Source organism: Amia ocellicauda, chromosome 10 (assembly GCF_036373705.1).
Source record: "Amia ocellicauda isolate fAmiCal2 chromosome 10, fAmiCal2.hap1, whole genome shotgun sequence".
NCBI classification, from domain to species: Eukaryota; Metazoa; Chordata; class Actinopteri; order Amiiformes; family Amiidae; genus Amia; species Amia ocellicauda.
The window spans coordinates 37,455,742-37,477,378 of NC_089859.1; the positions used below are offsets into that span (position 1 = coordinate 37,455,742).

The 21,637-nt window shown below is 38.8% G+C and overlaps 1 protein-coding gene across 6 annotated transcripts in view; it reads left to right on the forward strand.

The window, feature by feature from the left end:
• The window catches only part of nedd9 (neural precursor cell expressed, developmentally down-regulated 9), a 90,835-nt gene that overhangs the window by 56,952 nt on the left and 12,246 nt on the right, over positions 1-21,637 (forward strand). For 5 of the 6 annotated variants that reach the window (XM_066716048.1, XM_066716046.1, XM_066716047.1 and 2 more), the window contains 3 exons: positions 813-2,000; positions 3,636-3,725; positions 5,239-7,281. In XM_066716048.1, the coding sequence (XP_066572145.1) occupies positions 813-2,000; positions 3,636-3,725; positions 5,239-5,748 (1,788 nt within the window). In that variant the 3' untranslated portion in view covers positions 5,749-7,281. Of the gene's footprint in view, positions 1-812; positions 2,001-3,635; positions 3,726-5,238; positions 7,282-21,637 lie in introns of those variants that run through there. The other variant, XM_066716049.1, reaches the window with a different exon arrangement.

The window sequence follows — 21,637 nt, forward strand, 5'->3', positions numbered from 1 at the left end:
TTGTTCTATGGGCATTTTCAATATTTTTCCTGTAATTAGTATGCAGATGCATCTTGACACCATCTGATTAAAAGTTAAAGTTCAAGCAGTAATGAGGAACACACTTGCCAAAAAAACTAAAGCCTAAATCTAAACTAAACTTAAATCTAATTGTGAGACAGAGTTATTTTATAAATATTTTTTCTAAAATGGCATGTCTTCTGTATTGCAATCGTAGAAAAAATAATATCATGTATGTAGTGTTTTCTATCGAGGCATCTATGAGCTCTGTTGTTAGAAACTGAAATACAAAATTATTATCTGTTAAGGTGGACTTATTTTTCTCTTTCCAGCATACAATTCCAAGAGCAGTTTATGTCACTAACATCAGTTTATTAGTAATAATGTGAAATATGAGTGAACCTGTTATTTACATCAGCCCTAATTATGGTCTTGGAAAGCCTCTTAAATTTGGGAGCAGCTTCAACCTCAGAATTCAGAGCTGACTGAAATTACTTGAATTGCTGAATCGCCTTGAATGTGTGTTTGTGTGTCTATGTACAGTGCATATTATATACTTAAAAATATGTTGAATAATTAAGGAATTGCACAGTTTTCCCATATACAGAGAAACAATGTATTTTAGTCAAGCCAATAGACATAAGTGCTGACTGGTTAAGAGACACAAATATGAGTTTAAAAGATTACCTCAATACATATCTGTATTTCCAGTCAACTCCAACCTTTTTCAAATCCAATTTGAGCCGTCAGTATGATTTGTGTGATTTTGTGTGGTTTGAGAATATTCATTTGAATGATTTGTTGCTTTGCAGATATACTCAATTCCCCCATCTGCCTGTAGAGAAAGGGAGGGAAACTATGATTTCCCACCACCCATGAAACTTAAACCCGAAGGAGTTTACGATGTACCTCCCACTACCATTGGAAAATCTCCTGAAAAGTCCAATTACGATTTTCCTCCTAGTTCTGAACTAGCGTCACAAGGCAACAATGGAATCTATGACATCCCACCCTCTCAGCTTCTTGGGAATCAACTTAGCTCCCAGACAGATGTGTACGATATTCCACGAGGGATGCAGCCCGCAGGGAAACCAAGGGCTCCCACAGACAGGTCTACAGAGAGGGGAAAAGGGGTGTATGACATCCAACCACAGGTCTCCCAAGATTCCAAAGCTGTGCAGGACATAACAGATGGAATCAACCGGTTGTCCTTCTCCAGCACCGGCAGCACGAGAAGCAATATGTCCACCTCCTCCACAACCTCCAAAGAGTCCTGTCTCTCCACCTCCCCCCTGCAGGAGATCAAGCTCCTCCTGGACCTGGACACAGCCATTCAAAGGATTTCTTGGCTTTATCAGGTAGTGGAGTCCTCCATTGCAGCCCTCATGGGCCACTTAGCTCCAAACTGGAGGTCTTATGACTATATGGAGAAGCATGTGAATGAGATTCACACGGCAGTTGACAAGGTGATGCAAGCCCTGACAGACTTTATGCACTTCAGCAAAGGGGCTGCAGCAAACGCCTCAGGACTCACTGACCTGACTTTATACAACAAGCTGAAAAAGCATCTGCAGAGATTGGATGACTCCAACCAGATCCTTTCACAAACCAGACAGGCTCTAGATGTCTGTAATTGGTCCTTAAATATCTTGGTCATCAACAAGGCCCAGAACAAGTGTGACAGTCTGGAACGTTTCATTATGGTGTCAAGGACAGTCCCAGATGATGTCAAGCAACTAGCATCTGCAATAAGCACAAATGCTGAGCTCCTGTTTAAGCGCGTGCCCAATGGATCTTTTTCCACAGCCATCAGTGAGCAAAGTGGTTCAACAGACTATATATATAACAGTCCACAATCCCATGTTGACCAGGAAGAGAAGGACACCCTCCAAAGCAAGACTTTTCCTAGCCGGCCTAATGTTGACGATAAGGCAAATATTAACAGCAGTGAGAAAGGAATAAAGAGCTGGATGGAGGATTATGATTATGTACACCTGCAGGTAGGTCAAATATTCAGTTTTCCCCCTTCGGTGGTTTTGGTTGTCAGCATGTTTTCTATAAAGAGAAGATCAATATTGAAGAGTCGTGGAAGTCCAGAAAGAGATGTATCTCCATTTAAAAGGTTTTTATTACAAGCAGCTGCATGGAAGAGGTTCAAGAGGCAATCTCAAGAACAGACTTAGAGAAGTTACAAACTACAGGCACTTTTATGAAGACCAGACAGGAGAGAAACATAACAGGCACACGTCTGTCCGTGATGAGTGGAAGTTCGATTTCTGCCTGATAACTGCTCAGGAAGATCCATATATGGCTAAACCAGGGTAAATTGAAGGCATACGTAATATTTATTATAAGGGGGGTTTGTATGATGTATCAAGCCCAAATTGCTGGTTCTTATCAGACCCTGTTGTTCTAGGTATCAGGGTTGAATTATGGCACAGTACCGTAGCACAGTAAGACCGTGAGAAAGTGACCTTGTTCACACAGACACACAGGGAAAGAAATACAGTTCTTCAAATATATATTCTTGTAAAAGACATATTGCATATGTGCTATTGCATATAGCACCTGCTAAGAAATATACTACTACTACTACTACTACTACTACTACTACTACTACTAATAATAATAATAATAATAATAATAACATGGTTTCTTGAAATCCAAGGTTGGATATTGATAACATTTATATTAAGGATGTCCATATATATCCAAATTGAGGTCATATGCTTCTAGGCATTGTGACAGAAGCAGAGGTTAAAAAAAAACAAAAAAAAACCTGGGTCGTGGAACACTGGGGGAGGAGGAGTGTGACAGGGAGGGGGTTAAGTGTTACTCCCTGTCTGCTTATGGACTGCAGGTGGTTGGGGTGATTGAGCAATGAAGGTCAATCAACCCCAGCCACCTGACATATATAAGGAGGGGTGGGGGTAGAGAACAAGGAGGCACAGTGTTGGGCCGGTAGCAGGGGTGTTTTGGTTTGTTTTGGTTTGTTTTGGTTTGTTTTGGTTTGTTTTGGTTTGTTTTGGTTTGTTTTGGTTTGGTTTGGTTTGGTTTGTTTTGGTTTGGTGTAGTCAGTGGACCAGCCGGTGTTTTGTGTTGTAGTTATTTAGTATAAACCTTTGGTTGGCCCTCGCACCACATTTCTTTGTTTATTAGATCTGTTAAGTTGTGTAGTGTAAGATATTAGGAGCTGGGATTGTTGGGACCTGCCCTGAAGAGTGGGCGCTGTAAGGGTTGGGTTCTGTCAGGTCACAGTAGGAGACCTGTGAAGAAAATAGTACTGTTAAGAAGAAAACTAGTAAATAAACTTTTCCCAAACTATCCCTGAACCCGTGGAGTACAGCCTGTTTTTCTGCCTCCCTTCGGACAGACGGAGATACAACAGTAACGGGAGAGTCTGGGCTTCACAGCATTTATATGTCAAAAATACTGAAGCATCCAATAGTGCCTTATTGCATACATTGGCACAGATTTATAGAACTTAATAGATAGAATTGTTTTGAAAATATGTTACCTGAATAACTGTAGTCTATACAGTGTTTTTTTATACTGGTGTCAGTGTTGTCACTAATTTCTTTTTTATACCATCTTCATTCATTAATGCAGATACTGTACATTTGTTCTATTTACAGGGTAAGGAGGAATTTGAGAGGCAGCAGAAAGAACTGCTAGAAAAAGAAAATATCATCAAGCAGAACAAGATACAACTGGAGCAAGAGCAGGTATTCTTTTTAAACTGATAGTTACATCTATTTTCCAAGCAGTTCTCCCTTATAACCCTCTTATTTGATAAGATGAGATCTCAAACCAAGAGTCAAAACCATTTGTCCAGATACTTTTACTTATTATAAACGGGGCTTTTTTTTTTCTCCCCCAACAACCTACCATAGATCATTGTTAAATCATATAAATTGCTTCATTGGACAGTAAACTTCAATGACCAAATTGTTTTTGATAGCCTTACATATAGAATATCATATAACATGTTTCATAAAGCAAAATAAATATGTATGGGAATGCTGCTGGTCTTTCTTAATATAAACACAATGTCATCAATTAAATTTCTCTGTGACTACTAATTGAAAACACACAAGATAAAAGGTGGTGTTTGCTGCCTTACTATGGAGTTTTAGCATTTCATAGAACAGATTTATACTATGTCAGAAGGACTAACTGGGGCTTTTCATTAAATGATTTCCTGTTGTATGCCCTATTTTCTTAAGGCAAGTGCTGCCTGTTTCTTTAAACATTCATAATCATAATCACTCACCATCAACATGCTTTGAAATCAAAGTGAGGATAAATTAAATATGACAACATATTTGTTACAGACTGAAAACAAACCTGTCTCAAACAAAATGTGGAGAGACAGGTTTTGTATGTAGTGCTTGAGACTTCAGAAGTTGTTACACAGTGTGCAAAGTATTGTCACTAAAGATTCCTTTTATGGGACTCGCATCTCTTTTTTTCAGCATTATAATGTGCTGTAATGGAAGTAATGCTTTAATTTTTAGTGCTTGCACTAATTATTCATATTTTGTAATATATCAGAATTATTGTTATATGTGACCAGATTAACACCTTCAACTAATATTAATAAGTGTTGAGTAATAACTAATCATTGTTTAAGGGAGATAGCATGTTGGAATTCAAAAATTGGCTATATAGACAAAGTATTTGAGATACACGAGTGCATTCTCTGTGTGAAATTCCAGATAGAAACCGGATGGTCTTTGGTAGAATAACAAATTTGGAATACCCAAATGCCCATTCTTGAAAGTTGTTAATAATGGAGAATACATTCAACAATTGGATAGATTCTCAATTCCCTTATCACATGTTTTAAGAATAGATCCCAGTGAAAGGAAGAATTGCAGGTATGCTAATTAAACTCTTGTAGCACCACCAAGGGTACGTATAATGCCATACATTTAGGAACCACACAACATGCTCTTTAATTTACGCCACAATGTAAATCCTACAGTAAAGTATTTTGGATTTTTTTGAAGACTAGGGGCCGGATTAAATCAAAACTTTGACCCACCTGCTAATAGAAAACTACAGAACTGTACTCGGTTGCGCCTTCATTTTTAGTAAGATGACACTTTCTTCTAATCATAAATGTAACCGACCGCTATGATGTACAGATTTGTAGTTTGCTATTAGCGGGTGGGTCAAAGTTTTGATTTAATCCGGCCCTAGGACTGATTTTTTTTCTTTTTTTTTTTTTTCCAGTTGAATCAATTTAAGCAATTGGAGAAAGAGGTCATTAAGCCTGTAGAAAATGACATTTCCACCTGGAGTGGGCCTCAGAATGTCCCTCATGCAAACGGAGGGCTTTGTACCAAGGACAAGCAGCTACTATTCTTCTACTCTGAGCAGTGCGAGACTCATTTTGTCACCCTGCTGAATGCCATAGATGCCTTTTTCAGCTGCATCAGTGTGGGACAGCCTCCTCGGATCTTTGTGGCTCACAGCAAGTTTGTCATTCTGAGTGCACACAAACTGGTGTTCATAGGGGATACCCTATCAAGACAGGCTGCCACTTTGGAGGTTCGGAATAAAGTGATGAACTGCAGTAACATCCTCTGTGAGCTCCTAAAGACCATTGTGTCAGCTACCAAAATAGCAGCCCTTCACTATCCCAGCACAGCAGCCGTGCAAGAAATGGTGGACCGTGTAACGGAACTTTCGCATCACGCACAACAGTTTAAAGTACAGCTTCTGCAGATGGCGTCTTTGTAAGAAGGATACAACGCGCATCAAAGGACTGGTAGATTTGTACTGCAAGGAAAACAAGGAAGATTTTTCTCTCTCTCTCTCATAGATATATTTGTAAAAATAGCTCTTTTTTATGTAGATTGATTTTTATAAATAAAATGCATTTTCTAATCTAGACTGTCAACAACTGTCATAACATTCCTTCAGTTCATTCTAATTCTTAGTAGTTAAGCACCTTATAAAATATGATCTGCAACCTGTTTGATCCACTGTAGATGATTGCTTTACATTTCCCATGTGTTGTACTGAAAATATGCAGTTATTTGTACATTGTCAATTTTCCTTTAGGGTACAGTAAAAATCTGTGGATCTTTTATTAATAAGGTTTTTGTTGTTCTTAAGGATAAAAGGTCAATTCATCAGTCTCAGATATAAAACATTTCTGGCATGTGCAGTAGTAGTCTCGATTATACATTATGAGATCATTTTGTTTTTCCAAGCAGTTCATCCTCTTGTTTATAGCACCCTGTGATTTTCCAAGTCTGTATGGACTGCTTGTAGCAATAGATATATATACATTTTCTATGATTTTTTTAATTCTATTTAATAATTTAATTTTTTTCATACCTACTAAGAACTTTGTGTAGTCTTTAGCTGATATTATCTGTCCCATTACTGTGAATTACTGTGCAATTGAAAGCACTTGTTTATTGAAGAACAACCTTAAAGGATATCCTTAAAAACTGGATTAATTTTGCAGCAATGCATTGTGTCAAAGTCAATATATGATCGTAAGAAATGTGCAACAAATCAACCACAGAAATTAGAGGATTGTATTGTATGTACATGTATGTATTTAGACATGTTTTATTGAGGAGCTTTCAAAAACTGGGCTAATTTAAAATATGTAAATATCGGTGTGTAAATTAAAAACGAAACTAAAAAAAGGATTTCAGATTCTAGTGATCTCCTATAAACTATATGAAAGCCACAATTCATGGACAATATCCTTAATGAGTAAAGAGTAAACTAACAGTTTAGTTACAAAATTTGGTGTAAAGTCTATCCATTTATTTTTCGTTTTTTTCTGGATGGGTAAATGGTTAAATTTGTGTTTCTCTTCTTTATATAATCTTAGTAGCAATATTAATTTACTGCATAAATAATGTAAGCACCTTTCAGAAATAAATATTTATTTTTGCAAAATAGAAAATTGTTTTTGGTAACGGAAATGTAAACTTATTCTGTATTACATATCTAAACAGTCAAACGGTGAACCATAATTGATAGATGGTGATTTCAGTTTGCAGAGATCAAATTGTATTTTTAGAGATATTTGTCTTTCTCATATATTCATTGTTTTAATATGTTTTTGGAAAGGATTCAATGGGAAATCATTAATATAGTATCCTACATATGCTTTCATTTATGTGTGTGTTATAAGAGTTTCGTGGCAGTTCTGCAATAAAACCACCAACTTCATTCATAGTAGTATGTATAAAGTACTGACTTGAAATAGATACCTTTATTAAAACATTAAATGGAGAATGAAAACCAGTTTCATCTAAGCTTTTTTCAGTTTCATCAACATTCAACTAAGAACTCTATAAACTAACCCATACATGCCTAAACATCCATCCATCCATCCATTTTCAAAACTGCTTATCCTGGGGAGGGTCGCGGGGAAGCCGGGGCCGATCCAGGCAGGCATAGGGCACAAGGCAGGAATACACCCAGGATGGGACACCAGGCCATCGCTGGGACACATGCACACATCTACAGTGCAATTTACCATGGCAAATTATCCTAACCCAAAAACCGGAGTGCCCGGAGGAAGCACACACAGACACGGGGAGAAAATACTAGCTCCACACAGACAGGCACTCGAGCCATGACTCAAACCCGGGACCCCTAGAGCTGTGAGGTGGCAGCGCTAACCACCATGCTACCCATGCCTAAACATATTTTGAATTATAATAATATAACCAACAAATGCCAATGTTTCAGGCATGAAAAATAACAAAACCCAAACAGGCATAAGTAAATGATCTGTTATGTCTTTGAAAAAATCACACTTGGTGCTGAAAAGGATTAGACATATTTAGCTTTTGTAGTGGCAGTAGTTTACAGGTTTAATTCATTATGATACACATAACCAACAACTCATCTTACTCTGTTTCATATTTAATGATGGGCATGAATTGGCTAATAGTAAAAACAGGCACACAACAGACATGTATATATGTGTGTATATACACCGATCAGCCATAACATTATGACCACTGACAGGTGAAATGAATAACACTGATAATCTCGTTATCATGGCACCTGTCAGTGGGTGGGATATATTAGGCAGCAAGTGAACATTTTGTCCTCAAAGTTGATGTGTTAGAAACAGGAAAAATGGGCAAGCGTAAGGATCTGTGCGACTTTGACAAGGGCCAAATTGTGATGGCTAGACGACTGGGTCAGAGCATCTCCAAAACTGCAGCTCTTGTGGGGTGTTCCCGGTCTGCAGTGGTCAGTACCTATCAAAAGTGGTCCAAGGAAGGAAAAGCGGTGAACCGGTGACAGGGTCATGGGCGGCCAAGGTTCAATGATGCACGTGGGGAGCGAAAGCTGGCCTGTGTGGTCCGATCCAACAGACGACCTTCTGTAGCTCAAATTGCTGAAAAAGTTAATGCTGGTTCTGATAGAAAGGTGTCAGACCACACAGTGCATCGCAGTTTGTTGCGTATGGGGCTGCTTAGCCGCAGACCAGTCAGAGTGCCCATGCTGACCCCTATCCACTGCTGAAAGCACCTACAATGGGCACCTGAGCATCAGAACTGGACCACGGAGCAATGGAAGAAGGTGGCCTGGTTTGATGAATCATGAGTTCAAGGTGTTGACTTGACCTCCAAATTACCCAGATCTCAATCCAATCGAGCATCTGTGGGATGTGCTGGACAAACAAGTCCGATCCATGGAGGCCCCACCTCGCAACTTGCAGGACCTAAAGGATCTGCTGCTAACGTCTTGGTGCCAGATACCACAGCACACCTTCAGAGGTCTAGTGGAGTCCATGTCACGACGGGTCAGGGCTGTTTTGGGACCTACACAATATTAGGCAGGTGGTCATAATGTTATGGCTGATCAGTGTATATGTATATATATATATATATATATATATATATACACACATACAGTTAGGTCCATAAATATTTTGACAAGGACACAATTTTAATCATTTTGGCTCTGTATGCCACCACAATGGATTTGAAAGGAAACAATCAATATGTTCTTTAAGTGTAGACTTTCATCTTTAATTTGAGGGTAGTTACATCCAATTTGGATTAACGGTGTAGGATTTACACCCATTTTTATATGTGTTCCCCCCATTTTAGGGGCTCAAAAGTATTTGGACAAACTAACATAATCATGAATTAAATTGTGAGTTTAAATACTTGGTTGCAAATCCTTTGCAGTCAATGACTGCCTGAAGTCTGGAACCCATAGACATCACCAGATGCTGGGTTTCTTTCCTGGTGATGTTCTGCCAGGCCTGTACTGCAGCTGTCTTTAGTTCCTACTTGTTCTTGGGGTGTTATGCCTTCAATTTGCCTTAGAAATCAAAACAAACCAATCAGAGATAGCAAAAACATTAGGTGTGGCCAAATCAACTATTTGGTAAATTCTTCAGAAAGAACGCACTGGTGAGCTCAGGAAAACCAAAAGGCCCAGAAGACCTCGGAAAACAACTGTGGTGGATGACAGAATAATTATTTCCCTGGTGAAGAAAAAACCCTTCACAACAGTTGGCCAGATCAAGAAAACTTGACACTTTCAAATCCACTGGAGTGGTGTACAGAGCCAAAATGAAGAAAATTGTGTCCTTGTCCAAATATTTATGGCCCTAATTGTAACACTGTTACACAGCTGTCAGAATAAGTTGACAGTTCTAAGCTGGCTTGGCCAAGCCTTCCTCTTTTCCCCTGCTATTTTTCGAGGCTGCCTGTAGCCTTCTCAGGAAAACCATTTTTTCTGGTTAGACAAGTCTTCTGAAACCAGAAATACCAGTATATAGCCAGCTCTGGTACTTTCAAAGAGAGGTCCCTTTGTGTTTGTTAGGAGATGAGAGAGAGTTGTGTGTTTCTGACTTCTCTAAATTCTAGCCTACTTATAACCTCTGTCCCTTTTTTGCATTATTGGTCTGCTGTCCTAAGTGAGGTGGTTCTTGCCTTTTTCTTTTTCTTTTTCTTTTTAGCCTTTTTGTTTTGAAGCCTATTTGTTTTTTTGGTTGGTGTGCCTGGGGCTTTTTGTTATTTTTGTAAGGATTTCAGTCTTGGATTGCCTTTTTGGGCTTTGCATCACTTTTTGTTCCTGTTAGAGTATTTGGGAAATATATTTTTGTCCTTTCTTGATTGGATTACAAAGTCATTCCTGGACCAGTCCTGGATCTTCGGTCTAACTCAAGGAGTGGTAAGACCAGCCAGTGGCTGAGAACGTAATTTTTTTCGGGACTTCCTTTTTGTCTCAGTTCTTTAAAGATCCTTCCTTCTGTGCAGAGACTCAAAACTCGGGACACAAACAAATTGAATGCTGTTGTGAAAGACACAAAAACCTTTTCATATACTTCAGCGCATACTCTTTTGTTGTTTTGTATTTTGTATATACTGTTTGCTGTGTCGGTATAGGGGAATTGTTTTGGGATACTTATGTACATACACAAACTCTGGAATAATACACTTTGGGTTTACAACTATATATTCTGCAGTCCTTATCCTCCCTATCTTTAAGTCTGGCGATCCCTTCGGACTTTGTTGGGAATCGTTACAATATATATAACATTGTAAATCTTTCCTTTTTTTCTGGCACCTTTTTTTCATTTACCTTCACATAATTTCCATCCACCCGATGCTGGTGTCCCTGTAGTTGCTGGTTTAGAGGTAGATATACTAAAGGATTGCACATATTTAAGAGTCTTAAACCTGTCACATACAAGTCAGAAGTATCAGGTAATGTACTGAAAAAAGCAATTACTTTTGCGTGATTTAAATAACTGTTTTGGGCAAATAATTTGTCTTTGCGGTTAAGCTGTTGATATAAAATTTTGGGTGTGGGGTGGAGAATGAGGTGTACCATTTATTAAAATGAGATGTTCTAAACCTGGCAGCCATAGTGACATTTCCAATTACATCAATTAGTTAAGAACTTTGTAAAGCAACGCTCTCAGAAATAATTTCAAAGGAAATGTGCTTACTAGTTTTTTTTTTTCCTTAAAAGCAAGTTTAAACCTTAACAATTATTTCAAGTTTCAGCTGTGATATGAGATATTGAATTAATAATAATATTATTATTATATTTGTTGTAAGAAGATAGTGGCTATCCTTAACATCAGTACTGATAAGTTGAATCCAACTTTACCTACAGTGAGGGAAAAAAGTATTTGATCCCCTGCTGATTTTGTACGTTTGCCCACTGACAAAGAAATGATCAGTCTATAATTTTAATGGTAGGTGTATTTTAACAGTGAGAGACAGAATAACAACACAAAAATCCAGAAAAACGCATTTCAAAAAAGTTATTAATTGATTTGCATGTTAATGAGGGAAATAAGTATCAATCAGCAAGATTTCTGGCTCCCAGGTGTCTTTTATACAGGTAACGAGCTGAGATTAGGAGCACTCTCTTAAAGGGAGTGCTCCTAATCTCAGCTCGTTACCTGTATAAAAGACACCTGTCCACAGAAGCAATCAATCAGTCAGATTCCAAACTCTCCACCATAGCCAAGACCAAAGAGCTGTCCAAGGATGACAGGGACAAGATTGTAGACCTACACAAGGCTGGAATGGGCTACAAGACCATCGCCAAGCAGCTTGGTGAGAAGGTGACAACAGTTGGTGCGATTATTCGCAAATGGAAGAAACACAAAATAACTGTCAGTCTCCCTCGGTCTGGGACTCCATGCAAAATCTCAACTCGTGGAGTTTCAATGATCATGAGAACAGTGAGGAATCAGCCCAGAACTACACGGGAGGATCTTGTTAATGATCTCAAAGCAGCTGGGACCATAGTCACCAAGAAAACAATTGGTAACACACTACACCATGAAGGACTGAAATCCTGCAGCGCCCGCAAGGTCCCCCTGCTCAAGAAAGTACATGTACAGGCCCGTCTGAAGTTTGCCAACATCTGAATGATTCAAAGGAGAACCGGGTGAAAGTGTTGTGGTCAGATGAGACCAAAATCGAGCTCTTTGGCATCAACTCAACTCGCCGTGTTTGGAGGAGGAGGAATGACCCCAAGAACACCATCCCCACCGTCAAACATGGAGGTGGAAACATTATGCTTTGGGGGTGTTTTTCTGCTAAGGGGACAGGACAACTGCACCGCATCAAAGGGACGATGGACGGGGCCATGTACCATCAAATCTTGGGTGAGAACCTCCTTCCCTCAGCCAGGGCATTGAAAATGGGTCGTGGATGGGTATTCCAGCATGACAATGACCCAAAACACACAGCCAAGGTAACAAAGGAGTGGCTCAAGAAGAAGCACATTAAGGTCCTGGAGTGGCCTAGCCATTCTCCAGACCTTAATCCCATAGAAAATCTGTGGAGGGAGCTGAAGGTTCGTGTTGCCAAACGTCAGCCTCGAAACCTTAATGACTTGGAGAGGATCTGCAAAGAGGAGTGGAACAAAATCCCTCCTGAGATGTGTGCAAACCTGGTGGCCAACTACAAGAAACGTCTGACCTCTGTGATTGCCAACAAGGGTTTTGCCACCAAGTACTAAGTCGAAGGGGTCAAATACTTATTTCCCTCATTAACATGCAAATCAATGTATAACTTTTTTCTGGATTTTTTTGTTGTTATTCTGCCTCTCACTGTTAAAATACACCTACCATTAAAATTATAGACTGATCATTTCTTTGTCAGTGGGCAAACGTACAAAATCAGCAGGGGATCAAATACTTTTTTCCTTCACTGTATATACAGTTTACCTACATGTTATTTGTTAAATAAACAGGGGGGGATATATATGCAAGAGTCGGGGGGGGGAGTGGTAAGTTTTTTCCTCAATGTCCATGTATTGTTTGGCCAGACGGCAAATATAGCAGTGGGAAACCATGGAATAATTTATATGGGTCACTGTAAAAATAAACACATTTTGTCCTTTTAATATACACACACTTCCATCTAGTATAGGCAGGCTTTGCTTTTCTGCACGAAAACTTTGTAACTGGCTTGCTTAGCCTAAGCTACTTCATGACCAGTTCCAACTATACAACACATAATGCGAAGGGCGACAGGTCGGTCACAGCATATCGGCACACCAAAAAAAACAAAAAACAGTAAGAAGATTATTTATATTTTACTGTACTGGTTTTATGTAAGATTTGATAAATTACTTGTGAAATTCTGGAACTCAATGTACAAATGCATATCAGAAGTGGGGATATACCATGTCTCCACCTGGGATAAAATATAATGACCAGAAGAGGGGGGGAAAAAAGGACAAGGGGAAAATCCCCACCATCCCAGGTGGCAAATTGCACCCAGCCTACACGGAAGGGCACAATTACCAGGCACATATAAGAATCAGGGTGGTGATTGAGAAAACCTCCAATCAAGGCCAGGCTGCTGTAGTGTAGTCAGCTATGCAAATCAGACTAAGCACAATTCAACTGCTGCTTTTTATTTCTTATAATATTGCAAAGCTCATGCAATGCTTCTCCCAAAGATGATGTTCAATCATTTTAAATCACTATTTGATTTGTCTTCATTAACATATTTTCTCTCAGTACTAAATAGGATTTTTTTTTTAATTGAGAATCTGCACAACAAAGACAATGTGTGGTATGCAACTGGCCTTTCTTAATATATCTACCCATTAGTGTATCTACATTGTAGTGTAGTATTATAAATAGAGACTGGAATGCATATCCCATAAATAGCAAGAACAGAGAGGGGGAATCTAGGATGCAATAACCATTCACCAACAGTCTTTTCATGGTCCTTTTTTTAATAACTCAGGGACCACCAAATGTCTGATATCTTTTTCTTGAAGGAAAGGACACCTTCAGGTTTGTGACTGGGTAGTGTGTTACAGATCTCCATAAGCCATTTGTAGAAATAAACGCTTTCTGTTAAACATACCTAATTGTATTTTCCACTTTTAAAAGGGTTGTAGTGTTGAGCTGAGATGTTTCATTCCACAAGATTGGAAAGGGGATGGATATAAAAATAATTTACCATTTCTCATTTAAAAACAAACATTGTATTAGAACATGGTGTACCTGAAATTTATTTTGAAGCTAAGGTGTTAAAAGCTCTGCAACTAATTTAAACTCTTCAGTAAAACACTGAAGTAAACAACTCTACACATGGTTCTTAATTTTTAGGAAAATATTAAAGGCCATGTAAAGGTTTCCCTTAGAGACCAGTAGTTTTTTCAGACCTCTAATGGCAATCCAATATTGTAAAGTGGAAAAACATGTCAGAAAGTCTACCTAAAGGCTAACACGCATTCCAGCTGAGATGTTTTTCAATAGTTTGTCAGCAAAATGTATCCATGATGTGCTTTTAATAGTTCTGTAGTGCACATTTTGTGAAAGCCTGCATTTACACAATCTCATGCCTCAAAGCACTTTAATAATACTTCTATATAATGTTTTCATATTTGCGGGGAGTTAAAAATGTACTTTGCAGTAAAAAATGCACAGATTATGGCTCAAAACTAAATCAAGGTAAACATTTACACATTTAGTATTCCCTTCATATTTAAATATCCTCAAAGCCAGATTAAAATGGTCAACTTTCAGTCACACCACACCCAGCTACAGAGATTGGACCAGATTTGACTTTAAATAGAGAATTGAGGTGGTATAGGTCATTGGAGAACATTGGAGAATATATTGTCCTGTAACCACAGGCTGGAACAAACATTATACTCCTACAAGTGTTTTAAGGACTTGTACTGATTTCCTATTTCTAATTTACAGGTTTATATTATGTTGATTTGGCAGGTTCAATGTAATTTAAACTGAAATAATGATTTACTGTTTTTAATGATACATTGTAAATCATCAATTCAACCACACAAAAAATGTGCGGTTTTCTCTGGATTCAGATTGTGTAAACATCTGTACACAAAATACAATTAATATATATGCACTCACCTAAAGGATTATTAGGAACACGGGTTCAATTTCTCATTAATGCAATTATCTAACCAACCAATCACATGGCAGTTGCTTCAATGCATTTAGGGGTGTGGTCCTGGTCAAGACAATCTCCTGAACTCCAAACTGAATGTCTGAATGGGAAAGAAAGGTGATTTAAGCAATTTTGAGCGTGGCATGGTTGTTGGTGCCAGACGGGCCGGTCTGAGTATTTCACAATCTACTCAGTTACTGGGATTTTCATGTACAACCATTTCTAGGGTTTACAAAGAATGGTGTGAAAAGGGAAAAACATCCAGTATGCGGCAGTCCTGTGGGCGAAAATTCCTTGTTGATGCTAGAGGTCAGAGGAGAATGGGCCGACTGATTCAAGCTGATAGAAGAGCAACTTTGACTGAAATAACCACTCGTTACAACCGAGGTATGCAGCAAAGCATTTGTGAAGCCACAACACGTACAACCTTGAGGCGGATGGGCTACAACAGCAGAAGACCCCACTGGGTACCACTCATCTCCACTACAAATAGGAAAAAGAGGCTACAATTTGCACAAGCTCACCAAAATTGGACAGTTGAAGACTGGAAAAATGTTGCCTGGTCTGATGAGTCTCGATTCAGATGGTAGAGTCAGAATTTGGCGTAAACAGAATGAGAACATGGATCCATCATGCCTTGTTACCACTGTGCAGGCTGGTGGTGGTGGTGTAATGGTGTGGGGGATGTTTTCTTGGCACACTTTAGGCCCCTTAGTGCCAATTGGGCATCGTTTAAATGCCACGGCCTACCTGAGCATTGTTTCTGACCATGTCCATCCCTTTATGACCACCATGTACCCATCCTCTGATGGCTACTTCCAGCAGGATAATGCACCATGTCACAAAGGTCGAATCATTTCAAATTGGTTTCTTGAACATGACAATGAGTTCACTGTACTAAACTGGCCCCCACAGTCACCAGATCTCAACCCAATAGAGCATCTTTGGGATGTGGTGGAACGGGAGCTTCGTGCCCTGGATGTGCATCCCACAAATCTCCATCAACTGCAAGATGCTATCCTATCAATATGGGCCAACTTTTCTAAAGAATGCTTTCAGCACCTTGTTGAATCAATGCCACTTAGAATTAAGGCAGTTCTGAAGGGGAAAGGGGGTCAAACACAGTATTAGTATGGTGTTCCTAATAATCCTTTAGGTGAGTGTATATATATATATGTGTGTGTGTGTGTGTGTGTGTGTGTAACTTAATGAAGGAGATAAAAATGTAAATTTGTATTTTCGGTTTCTTTAGAATCTTTACAATTATAATACGTGTTTTTAAGACATGTATCAAGGTAGATCACATACTTACTTACGTCTATACTGTCGATAGTTTTTCCCAAATATTTACTACTGATTGTATATATAGTAACGACGCGGGGGTTCTGGCCGCGACGGAGACTCGAACCCCATTCTCTCGCACCACAATGCAGCGATCTTACCACATCACTAAAATTATCGCATTTTAGCGAAGCTCGAGGTCGCTACACTATATATATTGTTATATTTTTTACAACACAATTTCCTTCAAAGGTTTTACGCCTCAGGCCATAGGCGGACTGGCAATTCTGGCAAATGTCAAAAGGGCCGGACTATTGTTTAGTTCGGTGGGCCGGTCGATTCCCGTGTGGGCCAGTCATCCCGCGTGGATTCCAGGAACGCACTTCGACTGCACCCACGCCCCGAACCGCAATTTGCCGCACCGAACGCACTTCGCTGGCACCCCCCTACCCCAGATTGGACTTCCCCGGCATCTGTGTTGGAGATCTTCCCGACAAAGGATTTCAGATCAGTCATTAAGTGTGTGACCCCCTGTACTTAAATGATCTTGTAGTGTAATCCTTCACAGCACAAAAGGCTTGGTGAAAAATGGTCGTTAAGTGTGAGCTGCCCACAGTTCTTAAAATCGGATCGGATTTTAAAAATCAAGTAGTGTGACCCTAGCATTAGTGTTTGCGTCCCCTTTAGCCATCTTTCCCTCTGCAACAAAGCAAAGGCATGCATATCTGGTTTCAAAGGTTGTGCAAACTTTCAGTGACTTACAAAAAGTGCAGATCTTCTACAGAATAGATTACACATTCTTTTAATTAAACATAATTCTCAGATACACCTACATTCAGTGGGACATCGATTAATGGGGAACTAAAACTATGGCTTTATGGGTTTTTACTTGTTGCTATAGTGTATGGTAAATTGGATTGTATCATATAAGCAACTTTTTAAAATGTTACATTTTAAACTTACCATATATAATAGCAACAGGTAAAGACATATAAAACCATAATTTTAGGAATCATGCTAGTTTCCATTTAAGGCAGTACATTTGATGGTATGAACATGTGTTTGGAGTCTCACTTGTTAATAATTATGTGATTTATGTGTGTTAATTAAGTTGTCAGAGGCTTTTAGAAAGGAAAGGGAAAAACAGCACTGCAGTATCATAGTGGGTTGTATCTAACAGACAGATGCTAACAGATAATGTTTCAATAGTTCCAAGGTGAGATTTTTCAAACTATGTGCCTAACTTTGTTGCATTGCCTCACATTACCATTCATGTTTAAATATATCACTCATTTTGAATCTTGTAGTTGTTTTATATTTTTGATTTGCTTGCATTTGTTGCTATTATTGTGCAAGTGCTTACACTGAAGGCAGTACATTGAAACAGTTCTATTTATAGAACCAGCAAACTAGCAAGGCGAAGTGTCATTTCCTTGGCTTACCACAGTCATTTCCTGACAGGCGTTTGAGACCCTTGTTTTTTTCAACTTCTGTACTCTTAAAAAATATGTAAATCATTTCTTACGAGCACACAGCTGCACTGAGAATGTCACACAAACCATGTTAACTGCATCAGCATTATTGAAATCACCCTTGTACTTTGTAACCTGTAAAAGCCTTGGGCTTTTAATATTGATTAACAATGGTGTGGACTACTATCAGAATATATGTGGATACTTTAAACTCAGTCAAAACTTGGCTTTCCACATGAAAAACATGTACTGGTGCATTAGTTATCCCTCTCTATACTGCCCCCTTTTATAACACTCCCCTCTCATATATGCAGTTTTCTACCCTTGAATGGTTTTGCAACAATAATATAGTCCTTCTGTCTTTATAATGTGAACCCTACTTTCCTGTCCCAGTCTATGCAGTATAATGAGGGAAGTCTGTTTTTTAAAATGTGTGAGTTTGCACATATTGTACAGAGATGAATATATGAAACAGTTGCTACTATTAAAACACATACTGTGTTTACAAGAAAGCCAACAATTATTTAATAACTGACCATTTTCAATTTACCAGTTTTCAATCGTCTGCTGCAGTTCTTTGCAAATTAGCTCCACGTTACTTAAATGAAACCTTACAGAATCAAATTGTGTACCTTATTAGATCAGTTTTCAGTTCCTAGAAATGTGATCTCAATGTATTTATAAATGTTTATATGTACTTTCTAATTTCCAATTGAAAATAAAATAATAAAAAAATAAAATAGGTCTAATAATAAAAAAAATAATATAATTAATGGTCCAATTAAGTAAGGGGGAGCACACTGGAAAGAAAACCATCAGACACTGGGGTACTCCAGTACCTTGGGTTAAAAACCCCAAACCCCTCTAAATCTTAATGTAATGTGAAGCATAAGGTGTACATCCTGTTCAAATTGACTTCCATCCATCCATCCATTTTCAAAACCGGTTATCCTGGTGAGGGTTGCGGGGAAGCCTGAGCCGATCAAGGCAGGCATAGGGTGCAAGGCAGGAATACACCCAGGACGGGATGCCAGTACATCGCTGGGCAACACACACACACAGGGCCATTTAGAGAGACCAGTCAACCTAACCCGCATCTCTTTTTTTGACCTACGCGGTCAAAATGACTATTATATTCAAATATCATATTTATAGTGAGCAGCTGCTTAGTAGTTTGAAGCTATATTTCTTTTATTGTGAAAGCAACACTACCATCTTCTGTTCTGTCTGTATATTGCACATTGAGTGTACTTGCAGAGGATATTGAAGGACGTCTCATTACAATAGAGCAGGGGTGTACACACTTTTTTTTCAATGGGCCAGATGTATTTTCAAGGGCCATATACAAATCAAAGTAAATAATTACTTGTGATATTAAAGTACAATCACATGAATATAATATAAATAAAACATTTTTCTTAGAAAACCTGCTCACAGATACAGTAACATTATACACTAACTGAGGTGGGGTGAACTGAGTATGAAATCATTGAAAATAAAGAGTATGGGTAGGCCTACATAAAAAAAGTTGTTTCCATATTGGTATGCCAGATCAGTGACAAAATAGTAATGTAATTAAAAGCCTAATAATCACAGCATCACAATCATCATAACATACTAAATAAATAAAACAAAAACAGGCACAGGACTTATCCTCACTATAGCCTGATCAAAACATTACGTTTGTCTTGAGGGAACTGGTGTCACACCTAATATGAGCAGTGAAGCTGTGACTTGGTGCCAAGTATGTCATTATAGTCAAGTGAAAAGTTGTCACATAGATTGGAGTCAGAGGCATGAGAGAGAATGTCTGCTAACAAATGTAGGTCGAGCCAAACTAACTGAGCTTCCTCTTTGTGTGGGGTCTTAAGTGAGGGAACCTGGTCTGGTCCAGGGCGCAGCACAACTGCATGATAGGGAGCTGCTATTGGCAACTGTGAAGCATGTCTATCAGTTGGATAAGTTATCTGGATAACGTTTTCACTCTAAACCACAATGCTTGCAACTGTTCCTACCACAGAGTAGATGTAATAAATAAATAAATAAATAAATAAATATGTGCTAATATTAGGCTAGATTAACCTACCCATTAACACCATCATCATCATAATTATGCTATTTCGTCAAATGCAAGATTATGCCATGCGGTGCGATCAGAAATTATTATTATTATTATTATTATTATTACTATTATTGTTATATAGGTAGGTATGTAGCATAATATTAGCGCATTTACACCTGATCATGTATGTCATAAAAATGTACATTGGAACAATGAAAATGGAAATGCAATATGTACGGTTGGTACTGCCAGTATTTAAGAACATAAGAACATAAAGTTTAAAAACGAGAGGAGGCCATTCGACCCATCATGCTCGTTTGGTGTCCATTAATAACTGAGTGATCCAAGGATCCTATCCAGTCTGATTTTAAATGTTCCCAAATTTTCAGCTTCAACACTGGGGAATTTCTTCCAGATTGTAATAACTCTGTGTGAAGAAGTGTCTCCTGAATGCCTTGAAGCCCAATTTCCATTTGTGTCCCTGGGTGCGTGTGTCCCTGCTGATCTGGAAAAGTTTTGAAGACTTGAATCAAGTCCCCACGTAGTCTCCTCTCTACCAGGGTGAAAAGGTTCAGTTCCCTCAGTCTCTCTGAGTAGGACATTCCCTTCAGACCTTGAATAAGTCTGATTGCTCTCCTCTGAACTGCCTCAAGAGCAGTGATATCTTTCTTGAAATGTGGTGCCCAGAACTGTACACAGTATTCCAGATGACGTCTAACTAGTGCATTGTACAGTCTGAACATTGCTTCCCTTGTTTTAAATTCTACACTTTTGACAATATACCCTAGCATTCTGTTTGCCTTTTTTATTGCTTCCCCACATTGTTTGGATGGAGAAAGTGAGGAGTCCACATAGACTCCTAGGTCTTTCTTATGTGTTACTTCATCTAGTTCTATTCCTCCCATAGTGTAATTATAGTGGACTTTTTTGTTACCTGCATGTAATACCTTGCACTTGTCCACATTGAATTTCATCTGCCAAGTGTTGGCCCACAACTGAATATTATCTAAGTCCCTTTGAATAGCCTGTGCTGCCGAGATTGTATCTGCTGAGCCACCTGTTTTCGTATCATCTGCAAATTTGTCAAGTTTGCTAACTATCCCAGAGTCCAGATCATTAATATAGATTAGAAAAAGCAAAGGCCCTAGTACTGAGCCCTGTGGAACTCCACTAAAAACCTCACTCCAGTTAGAAGTGACTCCTCTAATCGACACCCTCTGTTTCCTATACATAAACCAGTTCATAATCCATCTACTTACATTACCCTGAATACCTACAGCTTCCAATTTGAGGATCATTCTTTGGTGTGGAGCCTTATCAAAAGCTGTTTGAAAATCTAAGTATATCATATCATATGCTTTCACATTAGCAGTTTTCAAATCAGTTGGCACATCCCCAAGTGTCATTTGGAATATTTGAGTTAGTGGCCTATAAATAATTTCCCTAATTTCTTTAAGTACTGTTGGAAATATACTATCTGGCCCAGGTGATTTGTTTGTTTTCAGTTCTGCTAGGCTCTTTAGTACCTCCTCCTCGTTTATCCTGATCTCTCTTAGGATTTGAATGGACTGGTTGTTAACCTGTGGCATGTTATCAGTTTTTTCTTTTGTGAAAATACTGAAATAGAAATACTCATTTAGAATATTTGCCACATCTTGTTCATCTTCTAAGATACTTCACTTCCTCCTTTATTGACCTCACAGCTCCAGGGTCCTGGGTTTGAGTCCTGGCTCTGGGGCCTGTCTGTGTGGAGTTTGCATGTTTTCCTTGTGTGTGTGTGGGGGGGGGTTTATCTGGGCACTCTGGTTTCCTCCCACCATCCAAAGACATGCAGGTTAAATTAATTGTTCATGCTAAATTGCCATGTGTGTGCTGCCCAGTGATGGCCTGGCGTCCTGTCC